General features: G+C 41.8%; 1 protein-coding gene across 1 annotated transcript in view; it reads right to left on the bottom strand.

Moving 5' to 3' along the window:
* The window catches only part of LOC146681597 (transmembrane protein 163a), a 33,605-nt gene continuing 16,941 nt past the window's right edge, over positions 1 to 16,664 (bottom strand). Inside the window, exons 5-8 of the mRNA XM_085449605.1 lie at positions 12,474 to 12,570; positions 5,809 to 5,920; positions 5,352 to 5,493; positions 1 to 4,752 (exon numbers count right to left, since the gene is read on the bottom strand). Coding sequence (XP_085305731.1) covers positions 4,692 to 4,752; positions 5,352 to 5,493; positions 5,809 to 5,920; positions 12,474 to 12,570 — 412 coding nt within the window. The 3' untranslated portion in view covers positions 1 to 4,691. The remainder of the gene's footprint in view (positions 4,753 to 5,351; positions 5,494 to 5,808; positions 5,921 to 12,473; positions 12,571 to 16,664) is intronic.

Below are 16,664 nucleotides of genomic sequence, written 5' to 3'. Positions count from 1 at the left end.
TAAGCAAATATTTTGAACCCTTCACAGTCGCTTCTTAATAACCATGACTCTGAGGCCTGCTTAAGTGATTAGCTAAACCCCTTCTGCTGCAGCCAGAGCCTTATTTCTTTTCTGTTAGCTGGGCTTGTTCAGAGCACATCTTTGATCAGATCATAGGATGTTTGGTTTCTGGAGGAATCTGCTCAGAGCGCCAAGCCATCAGCAAAGTTTGGACAGAATAAATCAGCGTATCTCATCTGTTTTGACCTCAGCATTGAATGTCTCCATTGTATGAACTCTGCTACACACACACCAACATGGATGAAGATTTGTTTTGCTCTCAGTTAAAAGTCAGAAACCCCAGGACAGCAGTGAAAAGTGGTAACACAATGGTTTTGTTTTCACTGTTCTTGACGAGTAAGAGGGATACAACTTTATTTTTAAATAAACCTTTTTTCTGTGACAAATGGCTCAGACTCTGGTTTTACATTACAGCTATACAGATTATTTACACGAGCAAAGAAGTGTACAGTCAGCAGGCTGAGGAGCGCCTCAAACTCTGTGTCACAGAGTTTAAGAAAACTGAGCTGATATGAAGTTAAATGTGTCTCTCGGTGTTTACGACATGTCCAAGACAGGAAATTAGTGATTACAAGCTGTTTGTATTTTTGTTGTGATCTTTTCTTAATATTATGGCCTTCCAAAATAATTTTCTGTTATCTGCATGTTTTGTTTCTCACACCGATTTTAGGCACACATGTATCTCCACAAGCTCAGGAACAGAATCGATCCCTTACTTGTATTTAAATAAATAAACCCAAACAGCACAGTCACAGATTTTTCATAAAAACTAGTATCACAGCACAGCATGTACATTCAGTTACGGTCACAGCAGCAAGCACAGACTGAGGAAAATGTGGGAGATATGAAAACTAACAAAGAAAAACCCTGATCAAGTTGCACAAACACCTTGAAAATGAAGGCTTTGGGATAGAGAGGAGCTCTATTGTACAAAGTAAGTCCTTCAATACGACGATGAGGAGGAGGAGGAGGAGGAGGAGGACAGCTAGAAAGTGAAAGCTTCTTTAAATTAAAACCAAAAAGGACTTTGCCTGAAAATGTAGCTGCGACCCTTCTAAATGGCCCAAAACCAAACAGCAGCTTCACATATGAGAGGAAACGCGTTGACTCCTGATAAACAGCGACTCACTTAATGTCCACAATCATCACTGCATTGAATTTCATTAAAATATTTCCCTGTTGGGGCGTCGCCATTGACCCAAAACCGTATGGCAGCCTCTACAGTGTATGTCTGTAGTACTGTGAGCTCTGAGTGCAGGACAGACACTGTTTTCATTTCACCAGCCAGTAGGTAACAAACACATGTGTAAAGGTGGTAACAAGGAGAGCTGCTACAAAGGCCCTAACTGACCCCAGTAACTACTCCCAGTCCTGCTCCTCATTTTCACTGGTGCTGGAGACCTCTTAAACACAGGAAACACGTGAATCCACCGGCTGCTGTCCAAAGTTCAGCACCTCAAACTCACAGAGAGCAGCAACCCGTCAGATCCATTTAGGGTGAATGCAAACAAACAGGGAACAGAAGCTGTTGATCTTCCAGCGTACACGAAACAAAACCCACTTGAGTCTGTGATTAATAGACTAATAATCCAGCTGCTTTTGTGTCAGAGGAGGTGGTTGCACCAACTACGATAACATTAAAGAAGTCTCCAAAGGAAGCACATACAGGAGAATCAGACAGATTATAATTGTTACTTCAATAAATTCATTTTGTAAGTTTATTCTTTCAGCCACGCTCTATTTATGGTTAAGGATAAATATAAAAAGCAGAATACAAATGTAGACTTTGTGTATGTGCTGATTTTAGAATCTTATATAAATCCTTAGAGCTCAATAAAACTGAAAAATCAACAACTAAAGTTCTGTCTACTAATCTACATTAATTACTGACGTCCTTCAGGAAAACACAAAGACTTTAGATGCTCTTTAAAGACTTTTCCATTACTGTCCATGCACTGCAGTCCCAGGGATGCTCCAGGAATGGTGACGCTATTTTCCAGCCAATTGTCAGGGAGTAGTGATTTCATACTTGCAGCTCCAGAGCACGTTAGGTCTGCAGCATTAGTTATCCCAGTAAGAAGTAAACCACCTTCGTAATACAGAAAAGTCAGGTTAACCCTGGAGTTACCTGGATAAACTCAAACCTGAACCAGCTCAACCTCTGATTCTTTTAAAGAACTTCACAGTTTCTAAGATTTGCTCCTCCAGCAGCAGTAACCTCACGTGTCTAAAGGTCTAGTCTGTTTGTAACACGCACATTTGACAAATACTGAGATTCATTGTCCACGTGTACACTGATGTCTGTTTGTGTGTGTTTTTACATACCTGCCCACATTAACGTGCAAAAACACAACTGTGGCCCAAACCAACAGAACTCCTACTTCATGCACAGGTTGGCTCGTCAGAGCGCTGACACGACAATGTTACAAACATAAGAGCAGAGAGCATGCATGAACTGAACCCAGGAGGAAAAATCCAGACAAGTTTGGTTCATGTTCTCTCAGGTTTTCCGATCTTATAATGCTCGACTTTGTGACGTATCTGAAGAATCCATCCAATTACCCCTGACAGTTAAAAACCTGCACACTGCGCTACAATCACCTTCTGATTACATGTTCCTGAAAATCTCTCTGCAGCTTTTGGACCAGCACCTGTTAACAGACAAACTGAAACAGATCACTTCCCTGGCAGAGGTAAGAACTCAGCTCTTGCTGCCCACTCATAAAAACAGCACAGTTTGTGAACAGCTTCTGTCTGGAACTCTTTCATAGTCTTCAGCTCCTAAAACTGCATCAGGGTAAAGAACAAGCTGAGCTTACTGATACCTGTGTACGTGTGGGGCCTTTAGCTTCAGCCATAAATCTGTTTTTGTGTCACTGGTCAGTATGAAAGCTGTATCTGCATTGAGTTCAGTGCCAACAGTGTGGAAGCATTTAGTGTGACGGTCATTTTCTTTGACCTTTACATGCGTCTCATGTGGGGAATTTTGTCTCAGGGTCAGGCTTCAAACACTCAGCTACAGTTGGTGGTCACAAGTTTATGTAGATTTACACAAGTTGGGCTGGTCTCTCGGAGGCATTTCTAAACAACTTCAGACGGCAAGATCATCGGTTCAAAGAATCGTAGTTATTCACGTAGTTATTCAGACGTGTCACCACTTTTCCAAGGTCTGGAAGAAAACCCCAACTCTTACCCTCGGGAAAGAGGAAATTGGTTGAGATGTTAAGGATCACTGAAACAAGAAAGAACCTCCTGGTAAAAAAGTCGACACCTTCAAGCACAAGTGAAATGTGTGACTGCCAACATGGACGAGCCAAATACCTCCTGGAGGAATATTTCATGGTCAGAGAGACACAGATTGAGCTGTTTGGCCACAATGACAAGACGTATGTTTGGAGGAGTAAAGGTGAGGCTTTCAAACCGAAGAACACTGTACCCACCGTCAACCATGGTGGTGGTAACATCATGCTCTCAGGCTGTTTTACTGGGATACACGTGCACTGCACAAAGCGGATAAAATAATAGTGTAAATTCAAATTCTGCGGCTCGAGGTGCAACTTGCACATATTTGATCCTCTGTAGACTTTTGACCCCGCGTGGAGTAAAGAAAATCTGAAATATACTGAAACCTCTGCAGCCTGTTCTTGTTTTTGAATTATTGCACATGTATCCTGAACAATCATTCCACCCTAGTTCAAAATGCCAAATTACCATGACAGACCCATGATGACTGTGTGTAAACTTCTGAGCACAACTGCATATTAGATAACCGTTCTCATGTAATGACCTACATTTTGTAGTCCTTTCTTTTGGTCAGTAGATGGCGAGAGTTAATTGTATAAATGCTTTTCCTGGGAGGCAGCGCAGCCGTTTTGTTTTCCTTCTGTTAGAGTTACAGTGGAAAAGGGTCAGATCCCGACTCTCAGTGCCAAGAAAGATTATTGTTTTGCTCCAGGATTGTAAGCTGGCACTAAAAGGACGTTGCTGCAGCAGTCTGGATAAATATTATAAACGGCCAATCACACGTCACTGAGCCTGTCATGTGTGTGCTTATGTACCTGCTCCTTGTGCCAAATGGACTTTTTATTGATATTTATCTTCTCTCTAGTCATAAAAAGGTAAACACCATTAATACTCCACCGCTACATCAGCTGCATCAATCACTCTGACCTGCTGTGCTGCAAAGCTTTATAGCACAGCTGAGCAAAGGCCTCGTGGAACCATGGGAAAAAACAAGCTGCTCTGTCGTGACGGGGTGATGACATGTAACTGAGGTATTGAACATCCGTAACACTGCAGTCTGAGCTGTGTACAACTTTTGAAAAATTACATTAACCCCCTCCCCCACAGTCTTATCTCTGTTACCTTCTTTAAATATGGATGAAATAAACATGAAAAAGCAGACTGTGCCTTTGACTTCTGAAAAACAGGTGAACATTTCATATGTACATTAAACTGTAAAACATTAAAAATATGCCACTGACGCCATCTTCCACTCCAGCTCTGAATGGGAGAACTGCACAGACAGCGACGCCTTCGCTGGCACCGCGAGGACTGATTGTGATTGTCTGTGGAGGGCCTCTACAGTCCCCATCCTGCCAGTCACTCCCAAACCCGCCCTCTGTGATCCGTCACTCAAAGCGCTCGTAGTTCCTGGTTTGTCGGACGCGGGGGACCATGTCCAGGAGCAGTCTGCGGCACAGAAAAAAAACAGGCAAAGAGATCAACCTCTGATCCACCTAATGATACATCTGAGCATCTCGGCTCAATATTGCACTTAAACATTAAGGTCGCTTTGGGGGATTTGAAAATGGAGATGACAGCAACCTTCAGACCCCTACCAGCCTCGAGATTTCAACCTTTAAAGGTGTCACTATTTTATTTTTTCATCATTCCCGTGTACAAAATATAACTTGCAATGCTTTTATATGAATCCAGTGACAAAACTGCACACACTGAAATTGGTTTTCCACACAGAACTAACACAGTGTAATTACACCAAATCACTTTGTAAGCTTTGGTTTTATGAATACTGACTCCAGATGGAGGTATTCTGACTTCATTGTGCTTTTATTATCTTAAAACACCACAGAGTATTTATTCGGGTAGTTAGTTTATACCATTTCCTCACTAAATGTCCAAACCAATGCTCTGCAAGCTGCTTTGCAACCCACCTCCACCCCAGCTCCTCTATTCATTCTGTGGATATGTTCTGCTGCAATATCAACAATTATCTCATGACACCAAATAAAAGGTACGCCATTTTTTTTTACCAAGTACTAGCCACTTACCTAACTCCATAGGCGAGGATGATCAGACCTATCAGGACACCTATTGTTCCATCCAGGTACCACACCTTGGGCTCGTTCTTGTAGACTTCAGCACTGATCAGGATGGAGAAGCCCATGATCCCCCCCAGCAGTGAGTTGAATCCTGGAAAGAGACGACAAATGTCAGTCAAAGTCGGCTTTGAGGGTTCAGAGGTCAGCTCCCAGAAACCTGCTAGTGTCACTGTGATATTCACCACTGTTTTCACCAAGAACCCAGTAGTGTGACAGATGTTTAAGCTGGCTCCATGCACCTGTAATCTCATCAACTATGAGGCAACTTTAGGAAACCAATTGGAGCTGACAGACATGTCAGAGTGACAAACCCATGATTTTTACGATTGTGATGGCATCACTACGGAAAGCTGAGAAAGTTTACAAGTTCTAAAAAGCTATGATCTCTCTGCACGTGCACACCTACCATCAGTGAGGAGAGCTCGGCTTGTCAGTACTTTGCCGAGCATGAACTTGATTACAGCCAATATGATGCACATCAAACCGCTGACAATGGACACGCTGAACAGGAAATCGTCCTGTGAGAAACAAAAACAACAGACCAAGAGTGGGATTCAATCTCCTTGTTAAAAGTGCAGCATTGGTTCAAAACACTTCAAGACTTGTTTTAGACAGTGATTACTATCAGCTCACAACAGGAAATTTTACCAAACAGCAACTTGTACAGGGTTGAATGTTTTTAGATAAAGTTAGCTGCTAGCATTGCTAGCATTAGCTGATTACTTAGGAGTCCACCATCTGGTCTTCCTAGAGCACATTCTAGGTCAATAAAAATAACAAATAAAAACTACCCACCCACCCACACAGGAGCAACAGGCAAAAGTCTAGCATTGATACTTTATAATGTAAAGGTCACAAAACCAATGGCTATGTCCATCCTTTATATACAGTCTATGGCCTTGACTGCTGAGGTTTCTTTTACTACTCAGTGAGTCAGCTCATGCAGGGTAATATCTGTATTTATAGACACAACCAGTACTTCACTGTGTACCAAACCCTATCTATCAGACTCTTCGTTCAAATTCAAAGACAAGGTCTCTTTTCAATACACCTACAATCACAAGGCAGCACACAGCTCGGGACTGTAGCTGCCTTCTAGCAAACTTAACCTTCCAATCCCTACAGGTTATTCAGAAAAGCAACATTTTAGTACAACGTCACATTTACCAAGCTCACCAACACTGTGAGTCTAATAACAACTACATCAGTAACAAGTTTTTTCACACTGAACTGATGAATCCAGCTGCTCTGCCTCCTTGTCAAAACAGCACAGACACTATCTCTGACAACCCTGACACCCCCACAATCATCACCACCTCCCCTCAGTATCGTTTACCTCCAGTAATGGTCCAACAATATTCTCCACTGCTCCCCGTAGCTCTTATGTAATTGCTCTTCCTGATAAGTCTTTTTTTTATTAGTGTTGGGCCACAGATTCGCTTCCTGCGCTTTATCCGTTTGGTTTTCAACAATTTAAACATGACTTTGTTGTTACATGTTTAAATTGTTAGCTTCTGTGAAGCACTTTGTGATTTTTATCTTGAAAGGTGCTATATAAATAAAATTTTACTTACTTTTACTTACTTACATCTGTTTTGAGGGCCACATCACTAAATGCCTGAGATGTAAATGCACAGAGGACGGCTGGAGGAGGAGAGATGGATTAGAGAAGAGAAAGCGAGCTGCAGAGCACTCAGAGCCTCTGCAGCAACATTAATATTGTACTATGGCCTCGGAGCCATGAAAAGCTACTTTGGCAAGCTCGCGCACATCAAAGAGGAGATGGAAAGAAAACCTCAGCGTGCTGCATAGACCTGAGTCAATGCTGTGACTCAGGTTTGAAACTAAAATTTTAATTGTTTATCTACAAAGCATTGACCATTCTTCAGCAACAGAAATGTATTCAAACCAGACATAGCTCATTTTGGTTCATTAGACATCCTCATAAGGTGAGTTACTTTTAAAAGAAATGCTTCTTAATGTGAACTTTTAACAACAATTCTTAAAGTCTTTCAAAGCAAAAAATAAGCCTGGCTGCAGGCTGTAAAAAAACAAACAAAAAAGGCGCTACACACAGGCTGTAAGTAAACGATGGACATAGCCACTGTGCCTTCAGCCAATTGTTAGCAAAGTCCTGTTGTGAAGCTTTGAACCGAGTGTTTTAACCATCGCCGTCCAGGTGCTTTGAAACGGTGTGGTGGGTGAGGTGCAGACATGACTGCGAAACCTTGTCAGTCACAAGGTAAGCCCACCCTAAAGCAGTGTTAAATTAACTGACCAATTATTTTTTTCTCTCAACAACCTTTTTTTTCTGACAAAAACGAGACGATAATTTAGTAAAAAACAAACAAAACAAAACTAACCCACAAGGACAAAAACTACAAACTATTAAACGTATCCATATTTTTGTCAGTGAATAAAAACTAGATAAAAACGTTCTGGAGAGACGAGATCAGAACTTAGTTGTGTAGAAAGGCGGGAAGAGTTTGGAAGTGATCCAATCACAAGTAATCTTGTGCAGCAAGGTCAGATGTGCACACTTGAACTGCCTCCAGGATACAGTACAACTAGCTCCCGTGCTCCCTTTATCTCATGAAAATTCGACAAAATGTCAAAGTTTGGGAGGAAAAGAGGAGCAAACGACACATGGATACATTTCACATTTGACGTCAAGGAAGAGACACTTCTGACCCTAACCGATGCCCGCCCCTCCCTGAGCCTGGTTCTGCTGGAGGTTTCTTCCTGTTAAAAGGGAGTTTTTCCTTCCCACTGTTGCCAAAGTGCTTGCTCACAGGGGTCATATGATTGTTTTTCTCTGTATGTATTATTGTAGGGTCTACCTTATTGAATTAAAAACCAATTCAATTGGTTTTATATTGTAGTCAGCTACAATATAAAATGTAGCTGATTACATTTTATGTTTTAGTCAACTAAAACTAGACTAAAAAAATGTTTAGATGCCTCAAGTATGACTAAAATGAAATGACATTTTATTTACAAGTCTAGGACTTTTGACTAAAATCAGAAGCTACTTCCATCTTTTATATAGTCTATGACAGTGCATTATATCTATCACTGCAATAAAAAACACACATTTAGGTATAGATGTAGCTAGGGTCAAGAGCTGAGAAGAGTGAATGTACTAACAGAGGCACACACTGTCGATCATTTATTTGGTTATTTTGGAAAGTTTTGTTTCCAGTCAGCTGAAATGAAGGATTGCATGCTGCGACTCACTCTGTTATCACAGGGAATCCCCCAGTGACCTTATAATCAATTTTCCCATGACTGTTGCAGGCTGGCATTTTGACCAATGGCAGAGGGAACCACACACACACACACACACACACACACACACACACACACACACACACACACACACACACACACACACACACACAGAGAGAGAAAAGTCTCTGCCCATAATATGAATGCAGCAGTTGACATTTGCGTGTAACTACTATAGATCTCTGTGCAGAATCTGCCAGCCTGCACCTCTGAGGCTCAATGTCAGCATGTAGCTTGTCATAAAACTACAACTAAATTTGTGTGTGGATTAAAACAAACACGATAGAAAGTGTTAATATTCAGCTGATGAACAATTAGATTTTTATTGGGTGCCAAATCTGACTGCACTGGTTGCTTTTGCTTTTAACTTCGTAACTAAGGCAGTTTGTCTTTGTGCTGTATTTAAACGTCATTCTGTGGCCTTGCAAAGGATTACATAAACCTCAAGAATGTAAGACTCTCTCAGCTGTCAGAGGTCAGAATTAATTTGCAATATGAAAAGCCCTGCTGGGAGTTAAAAGGTTTTCACAGAATCTGTGTCATGCAGAGAACGGTTTGTTTTTGGATGCTAACTGACATTAATTGGGCACAAAGGACCTGCAGAGCAGGAACAGTCAGGTGTCAAACCAAACATCCTCCTCCACACACCTCACACCTCCCACTCTGTCCAACCCTGGCGTACCTGAGCAGCTGCTTTCCTTATTAACATTTTCTAGAGAGGAAGGAAGTGAAAATAAATCTTATTTTTTCAACACTGGCACAAGGTGGGAGGCTGCGAGGCACAAACTTTAGATCTCCAACTGTGATGCACCAGAAGTCAGTCTGGTAGAAACCAAGTGTGCGACAGCAGAGGAGCGGGTCGACTCAGAAAAACACAATCTGTCTGTCTCGGCACTCTCACATTCTGCCTTTGTTTCCACTTTAGTGCTCGCGACAGGCCATTCTCTCCCTCGCCGCAGCCACACATGAATAGAAGGAAAACACAGTTAGGTCAATAAAGCTGTAAAGGGCTTCAAAAACGAATTGGATTTTGAGACTGAGTCAGTTGTGGAGATTATCTGAAAATCTTTCTTTTGCTCAGCAGCTGATCCAACAATGTGATTCGTCTCATTGAAAAGCATCCAGCTCGGTTAGCTTCACATGTGGAACAACAATGTGAGGAGCACACAGAGGAGTTAGTGAGTAAGTAAGCTGGTAAAGATGTCACCATGACAGGCAACCTGCATTTATGTTAACATCATATACACGCGTATACGCTCATTGACCACTATTATTAGGTACACGTGCTATATAACAAATACTGTGGTCATAAAGTTATGGATATGATCAGCAACAGCACTATGCTCAGCTGGTACTAAGAGGCCGAATGTATGCCAAGAAAATCCCCCACAACTCTACACCACCACCAGAAGTCTGAACCATTAATAAAACTCCCATTCAAATGTTGCAGTAGAAATCAAGACACATCAGCTCAGGCAACATTTGGGTCCTACGGTCTGAACTTTAGCCTCAGTTTCCTGTTCTTAGCTGACAGGAGCGGCATGCGGCTCGTCTGCTGCTCGTCCATCTGCTTCAACGTTCCATGTGCTGTGCATTCAGAGATGCTCTTCTTCATACCTTGGTTGTAACAAGAGCTTGCTTTTTCTTCTTTTTTTAGTTACTGTTGCCTTCCTGGCAGCTTAAAGCAGTCTGTCAGCGAGGCCTTTTCACCCAGAGAGCTGCTGCTCACTGGATATTTTCTCTTTTTCGCACTGTTGTCTTTAAACCTTCGCGTGGCTGCGCGGGAAAATCCGAGTAGATCTATCTGGCTCCAACAGCCACCCCACTTTCAAAGTCAACTAAATCACCTTTCATCCCCATTCTCATGCTTAGTTTGATCTTCAGCAGGTCATCTTAACCATGACTACATGTCTAAATGCACTGAGTTGCTGCCAATGTATTATCTAAATAGATATGTGTTAATGAGCACATCAACAAGTGTACCTAATGAAGTGGCTACACAGTGGCTACGGTACATAACAGCATTACACATTTTATTAATTCAGAATTTAAGAGGATGGATTAAACTCGTGTCCATAAGTTTATTCTTAATCTCTTCTACTTTTAATATTTCTTATTTATCTCATACCAGCCACGAGTTACTGCTGCGTCTGAGATCCACCACAGACAAAGCTGAATGAACATGACTTAGGCAGGAAAAATAATAAACAGCAGCTGATGGATGATACTGACTGGCAACTAGGTGAAAACGCTATTTGCAGAAGTGTGAAAGCTTGTGAGTCTTCACACGTGAGGTTTGTGAGCGTCACTATTACACTTGGTTTACTCACACTCTCTCTCTCTCTCACACACACACACACACACACACACTTACAGACAGTAATAACAGGGGGGGGAAAAATCTAATTCTGATTCTGAAATATTTTTGTGAGAATAAAGTAAAGTGACTACCAAAAGTGCACATTTAGAGTCACATTAGTCTTGAATATTTTAACCATAAAAATGATCTCACTTCAGATGCACACAGTGTGGACTGCAGTGAAATATACTTTTTTAACATTCACTATCACCTACCTACATAAATTATTTCATGTTTGCCAAAATACACAAAACTACTTCAGCAGCATTGCACGATTCCTACATTAGAATCTGTCATCACAACATTCGTGTGTAAAAGGTGCTGAAAGGACATAAAAGAGAAAACACACGCATCTCCTCCTCCTTTCTTTAGAACAGGTATTTGTTACATTGTTACCTTGCAATTGCACAGGTGATATAGAGTAACAGGAAAGTAATACATTAATAAAGGTAAGTCTATTTTTAACCTGATCATTGGAAATAAAAGACAATCATAAATCAGAGCTGTAGACTTGGCAACACACGGTGTCCGACTGCATCGTCTACATGACCACACAGCATCTACTGCAACACTGAAGCAAAGAAAATATTTAAAACCAAACGATCTTAATACATTTTTGAGTCCCTAACATTTCATCTTCAATAGCATCTCTGTGTTCATAACACCCTCCTCTTTGTGTCTTGGTCTCATCATCCTGAGCTACCAACCAAAGATGAAAGTATGCCGTCCAATCAGATCCACTACTCAAAGATGGAGTCAGAGTCAGCCATGCTACACACGGCTTCATGCAAATAAACATCCTGCATGTTGTTTGTAAAGATATTATTAGATATGGGAGCAAAGTCAGCTGGCCTTTTCTTAGCTTCTAAATGAAATCCCCGTCTCTGGCTCGCTGTCTGTATTACACCAGGGACAGCAGAGCCCTGGTCCTGGCCAGACACAGGAGCGGTTACTATCTGCCAAAGCTTTAAAAATAACTGCAAATTCCACAGAAAAATCTGATTACACACTAAACCTTTGGCAGCCTGAGTTCAGGGAGATGAACGTGGCTGTGGGTTATACAGCTGCCATGGTGTGCAGTATGTTAGTATGTTTAGGGGGTTTCCCCTGAATGTTAAATGGAGAACATTATGCATCCCATATGGAAGCCGCTTAATCCAAAGCTCTCGTCCATCTTCTGTCTGAATCCAGTTTTGACCCCTGCATCTCAGCCAGAGCCATTTCCTGCCTGCCATGTAGGAAAATCAGCATGTGGTAGTAAACTAATCTACTATTATCCTGTCTCATCCGCTGCTTTTTGTGCAATAAGTGTAACAATTAAAGCATGGTGCTCTGCAGATTTGGTCTCTTTTCACAGTCCGATTATAATCCTCACAAATCTGTCTAAAAGCAAACACAGAACAGTGTGATGGATGAATTCTTACCACTTCTGGTAGCAGTTTGGTGGCCAGATCGTGGATGGCTTTACCCATAATGCATAAGGAGGACAGGATGAAAACCACACCCAGGATAACACAAGCTCTGCAGAGGAAAGGAAAGAAGACACAGGCGATCAGTAACCAACAAACAGAGTGTTTTTAGTTTCTTCATTCTTTCTTTCTGAGCAGATCCTGATGCGACGGCCAACCCAAACAATAAAAGTGGTGCTGCATGGCTGCAGGGCTCGAGCCACGATTTCACAAACAATGAGGTATTAAATTCAAATTTCTCCAGGAGACCTCCAATCGATCATCATCATCATCATCATCATCGTTTATTTGTATAGCACTTTAAGAACACACCCGGCAGACCAAAGTGCTGAACAACACAGATCAAAACAACTACCAAATTAAAAATACCATAAAATCGATGACTCGCTTATAATTTTGACTTGCCAAAAAACCCAGAATCTAACATCTCATCTAAAGAGCTGTAGTCTGAGGACTTTGTGTGTAGTTTGCGTGTTGTTCCTGGGTGCATGTGGGCTCTCCTCTACAGTCAAAGACAGGCAGGGCTCTCTGGGTTGGCCTTGCCTCTAACTCCGTAACAGCTCAGGATTCAGTATGCCTGCAACCCTGAACTGGATAAGTGGGAAATAATGGCTGGACTGATCTCATCTAAAGACATTTTTAGCTGGAGTTTCTGTATATCAGATGGAGAAAAGTGATTTTGCAATTTTACACGGTTCATCCATTCAAGCTTCTCCTCCTCCCTGACTTTGCATGCATTCCAAGTATGAAAACGGTATCCCTGATTAGAGCCATACTACCAAATACTGGTCCTGACTAAAACTAAAGTCCAAGTATAAGTAGTAGATGTTTTTCTGAACATGGAAGCATCAACTTCTATGATAACTGTAGAGTGTTAGATAAAGCTACAGCTTCCTGCTACCCTAAACGATCCTCAATGACAGATAACATTTATTCAGAGTGATCCGGAGGATTCATTTGGAAGCAGCAGATGTCCTTTAAGCACCTTTACCCAATTAACAAAGTCTAGAGGGACACAAAAACCAATCGGAGCATATGTCCTGGTCATGGATGAATACCCAAGTGTATGTGTTCAAATCTGACGGCTGCTCTTGAGCCACACTTAGCATCCTGGGTTTTGACCGGATGAGGTAACCAAGGCAACCCAACATCACTCCGGGAAGTCCACAGCAGGGTGCACGAACACACGTAGACACACACAATGGAGCGCCGTATCCACCACTACAGCCCTCTATCGCTTCCTGTGGTTGGAAAATGACATCATCGCTCCGAGCTGGTGTTTACTCCACAGCAGAACAACCGAACAGCAAAAAGACCAGCAAAGTGTTCGGCTGCATGCAGCTTCTGTTTTAATGCACAGACGTGGATCACTTATTAATATCAACACGCTCACAACAACAGCATCTCTAACCTTGGTGATTTCAATGGAGGTATTTGTGTTTTCACGTGGAAAACAAAAGTCCCCAATTTGTCTTACTTTGACACCTAAAGCTTGTTACCTTGGCAACCACTCGGTACTTGGGCATTGCTGTTCAACCGCACCTTCTCTATCATTCCCAGACAGATCAAAAAACTAAGAAAAAGAACACAGAGGCTCTCGTTGTGCATCAGTAGCCCTCTCACTCAGTCTGCTCAAAGCCGCTGGCTATCTAACAAACAAACACTGCAGCAGGAGGAAGACGCCAGGCTACAGTTAAGGTGTAAATACATGGATCCATATTTTATGCATCTGTACAAGTACTATAGTGGCAAGCAAGTCACAGGTTTAATTCCAGCCAGAGCCACAAATCCCTGTTGGGGTTGTGTCAAGAAGGCCAATCAGTGTACAAAACTCCCAAATCAAACACGCTGTGGTGGCTATGTATAAGACAGCAACAGAAAATAGCTTTATATTTAGATTTTGTTGCTCTCGGATGATTCTCATTTTACTGTTTCAGAGTATGTCTGCAGAAACATGTCTGTGTGTGTGTGTGTGGGTGTGTTTGTGTATAGCTGTCATAGACTGTGTGAGTGTGCGTGTGATCAAGAGGAAGCTGTCTTCTCAGCGAAGCCAATTACTGGCTGAGCAGCTCCTCAACTTTGTCCAGATTCTCCATTTAGCAGTGCTGAAATGACACAATGAAGACCGCTTTCAAGTGGATTTGTGTAGATGTTTTCACATGATGGTTTAGCAAGCTGTCAAATATTTATATTAAAAATACAGTTGGAATTAATCAGACAGGTCTTTAGTCGCACACTTCCTGTTACTCTGATCATTTTATGTTGTCTGTCTGGTAAATTTAGCAGTTCTTTCTGATAAACTCACAAAACCCTCAACCATAAAATTTTTAAATTTTATCTGCAAACAACTTTGGTGAAAATTGAAAATTGTGTGTTGGTGTTTAGCAAACTGTACAGCTTTTTTGGCAGAGAGTCGTCGAGGCGAACAATGTCGCTAGCTAGGAGCTAGTTAGCTTAGCATAAAGGGTACAAATGGACATAGCTAACATAGCTCTTTAAGTTAAAAGTGTATCTAAGAGCTGAAACTCACTCATTACCGCAACATATTTTCATTAACTAATATGCACACACACAAGCAGTTTGTATGGATAGCAAAAACAGCTGTTAGTTAAAGAGCAACACAAAGACAGCTTGGTTGGCTATGATACGCTCAGACTCTGGGGATTAAGGAAGACGCCATTTTTGTTTCCATTTATCATGTAAATGGATGCACACGGGACAAAGCAGAGCTAAGAGACTATTGGAGAACACTTAGATTCATGTCCTAATTTCTTTTCAATTCGCAACACATTTATATCTCCTCCTATGAAGTATTTTTATTTAAATATTTAAATAGATCTTTAAAAAGATGGGTGTGGTCTGAGAACTCACTGACACTACAACTAGAATATATAATTATTAAAGTATAACAATTTTATTATTTATCATTTTATTAGCTTCCTCATGGCTTTCATGTTAAAGCAGATGCTTTGCTGTTGAATCTTTTTCCATGCACTTCAGTGTCTGGTCTCCAGAGGATATGAGCTCATCTGTCGTCTCTAAGGCAATTAGCAACTCCTGTGAGACCGTGACACAACTCCACTGTTAAGTGTGAGTCTGTGTGTACGCGGGGAGTGAAAGTTTCACTTAATCGCCAGTACGGACAAACCTAAAGATTTTACTTGCTTTGCTTTGCTTGCAACCCATCCTATGCTGGATGAACTGGTGCAACACCGTTCAACTATTTCAGAGCAGAAGTAAAGTGATGACTGGCTCGTCTCTCTCTTTCAGTCTCCTGCTGGCTGCCAGCACTCTGACCATTCAACAGGCTCTGAAAGGGCAGCCTCCTCTCACACACTCTATTCTCAGCCAGGTAGAGATAAGATGTGAGGCGCTTGTCTGTGATCGGTCCCACTGGGCTGAGCTTGACGGAGCTGAAGAGGCATGCTGTCTGACACACTTCTCTGCTGGACAGAGCAGACCACACAATCTCTCCCCTCGCTCACACAGGCCATTGTAGACACACTGAAATAAATTTCATCACATTGCTGGACTTCTTTTGTCTTATTGGTCGTATATATGAGACCATACCGAGGCTTCTGCAGTGTAGCTACACCTATGGTAGGGTGACCATATTTTTGATTTCAAAAAAGGGGACACTTAGCCCAGTCATGAAGAACTTGCTTAAAGAAACATATTTAACATATTTAAACGATGCCTTCTCTGTGCGGTTAATGAATGGTGAAACAAAAATGTCATATAGGCTTTTACAAGTCAACAAGTGCAAACAAATAACTTAAAAGCCTCTGGAATTAAATAATGGTACAGAAATAAGGCCTCATCTGCATAAGAAAAATTACCAGTACTGGGTCGGTACGAGGGAAATTTCTTTTGCAGTTCATCTGAAAAGATGCACTTGCGCTTTGGGATCTTTCAAACATCATTAGGTGTGTTGCTGCGCGCTCTGTCCCGTCTGTGAGCGCAGAACAACAACTCACAAAGCAGCAGTTCAGGGATGACGTCACACACATGGGTCCTCTGTCGGAAAACCTGGACATTTTTATCAATCTCGAAAATCACCCCGGACGTCCCGAACGAAATGTGAAAAGTGGACATGTCCGGGGAAAAGAGGACGGTTGGTCACCCTAACCTATAGTATCAATTTGA

The sequence above is a fragment of the Copadichromis virginalis genome, linkage group LG23 (assembly GCF_057382275.1).
Source record: "Copadichromis virginalis isolate Kocher_CV1m ecotype Utaka linkage group LG23, C_Virginalis_male_GT1.1, whole genome shotgun sequence".
NCBI lineage: Eukaryota > Metazoa > Chordata > Actinopteri > Cichliformes > Cichlidae > Copadichromis > Copadichromis virginalis.
This window is presented reverse-complemented; position numbering and strand designations above follow the sequence as displayed.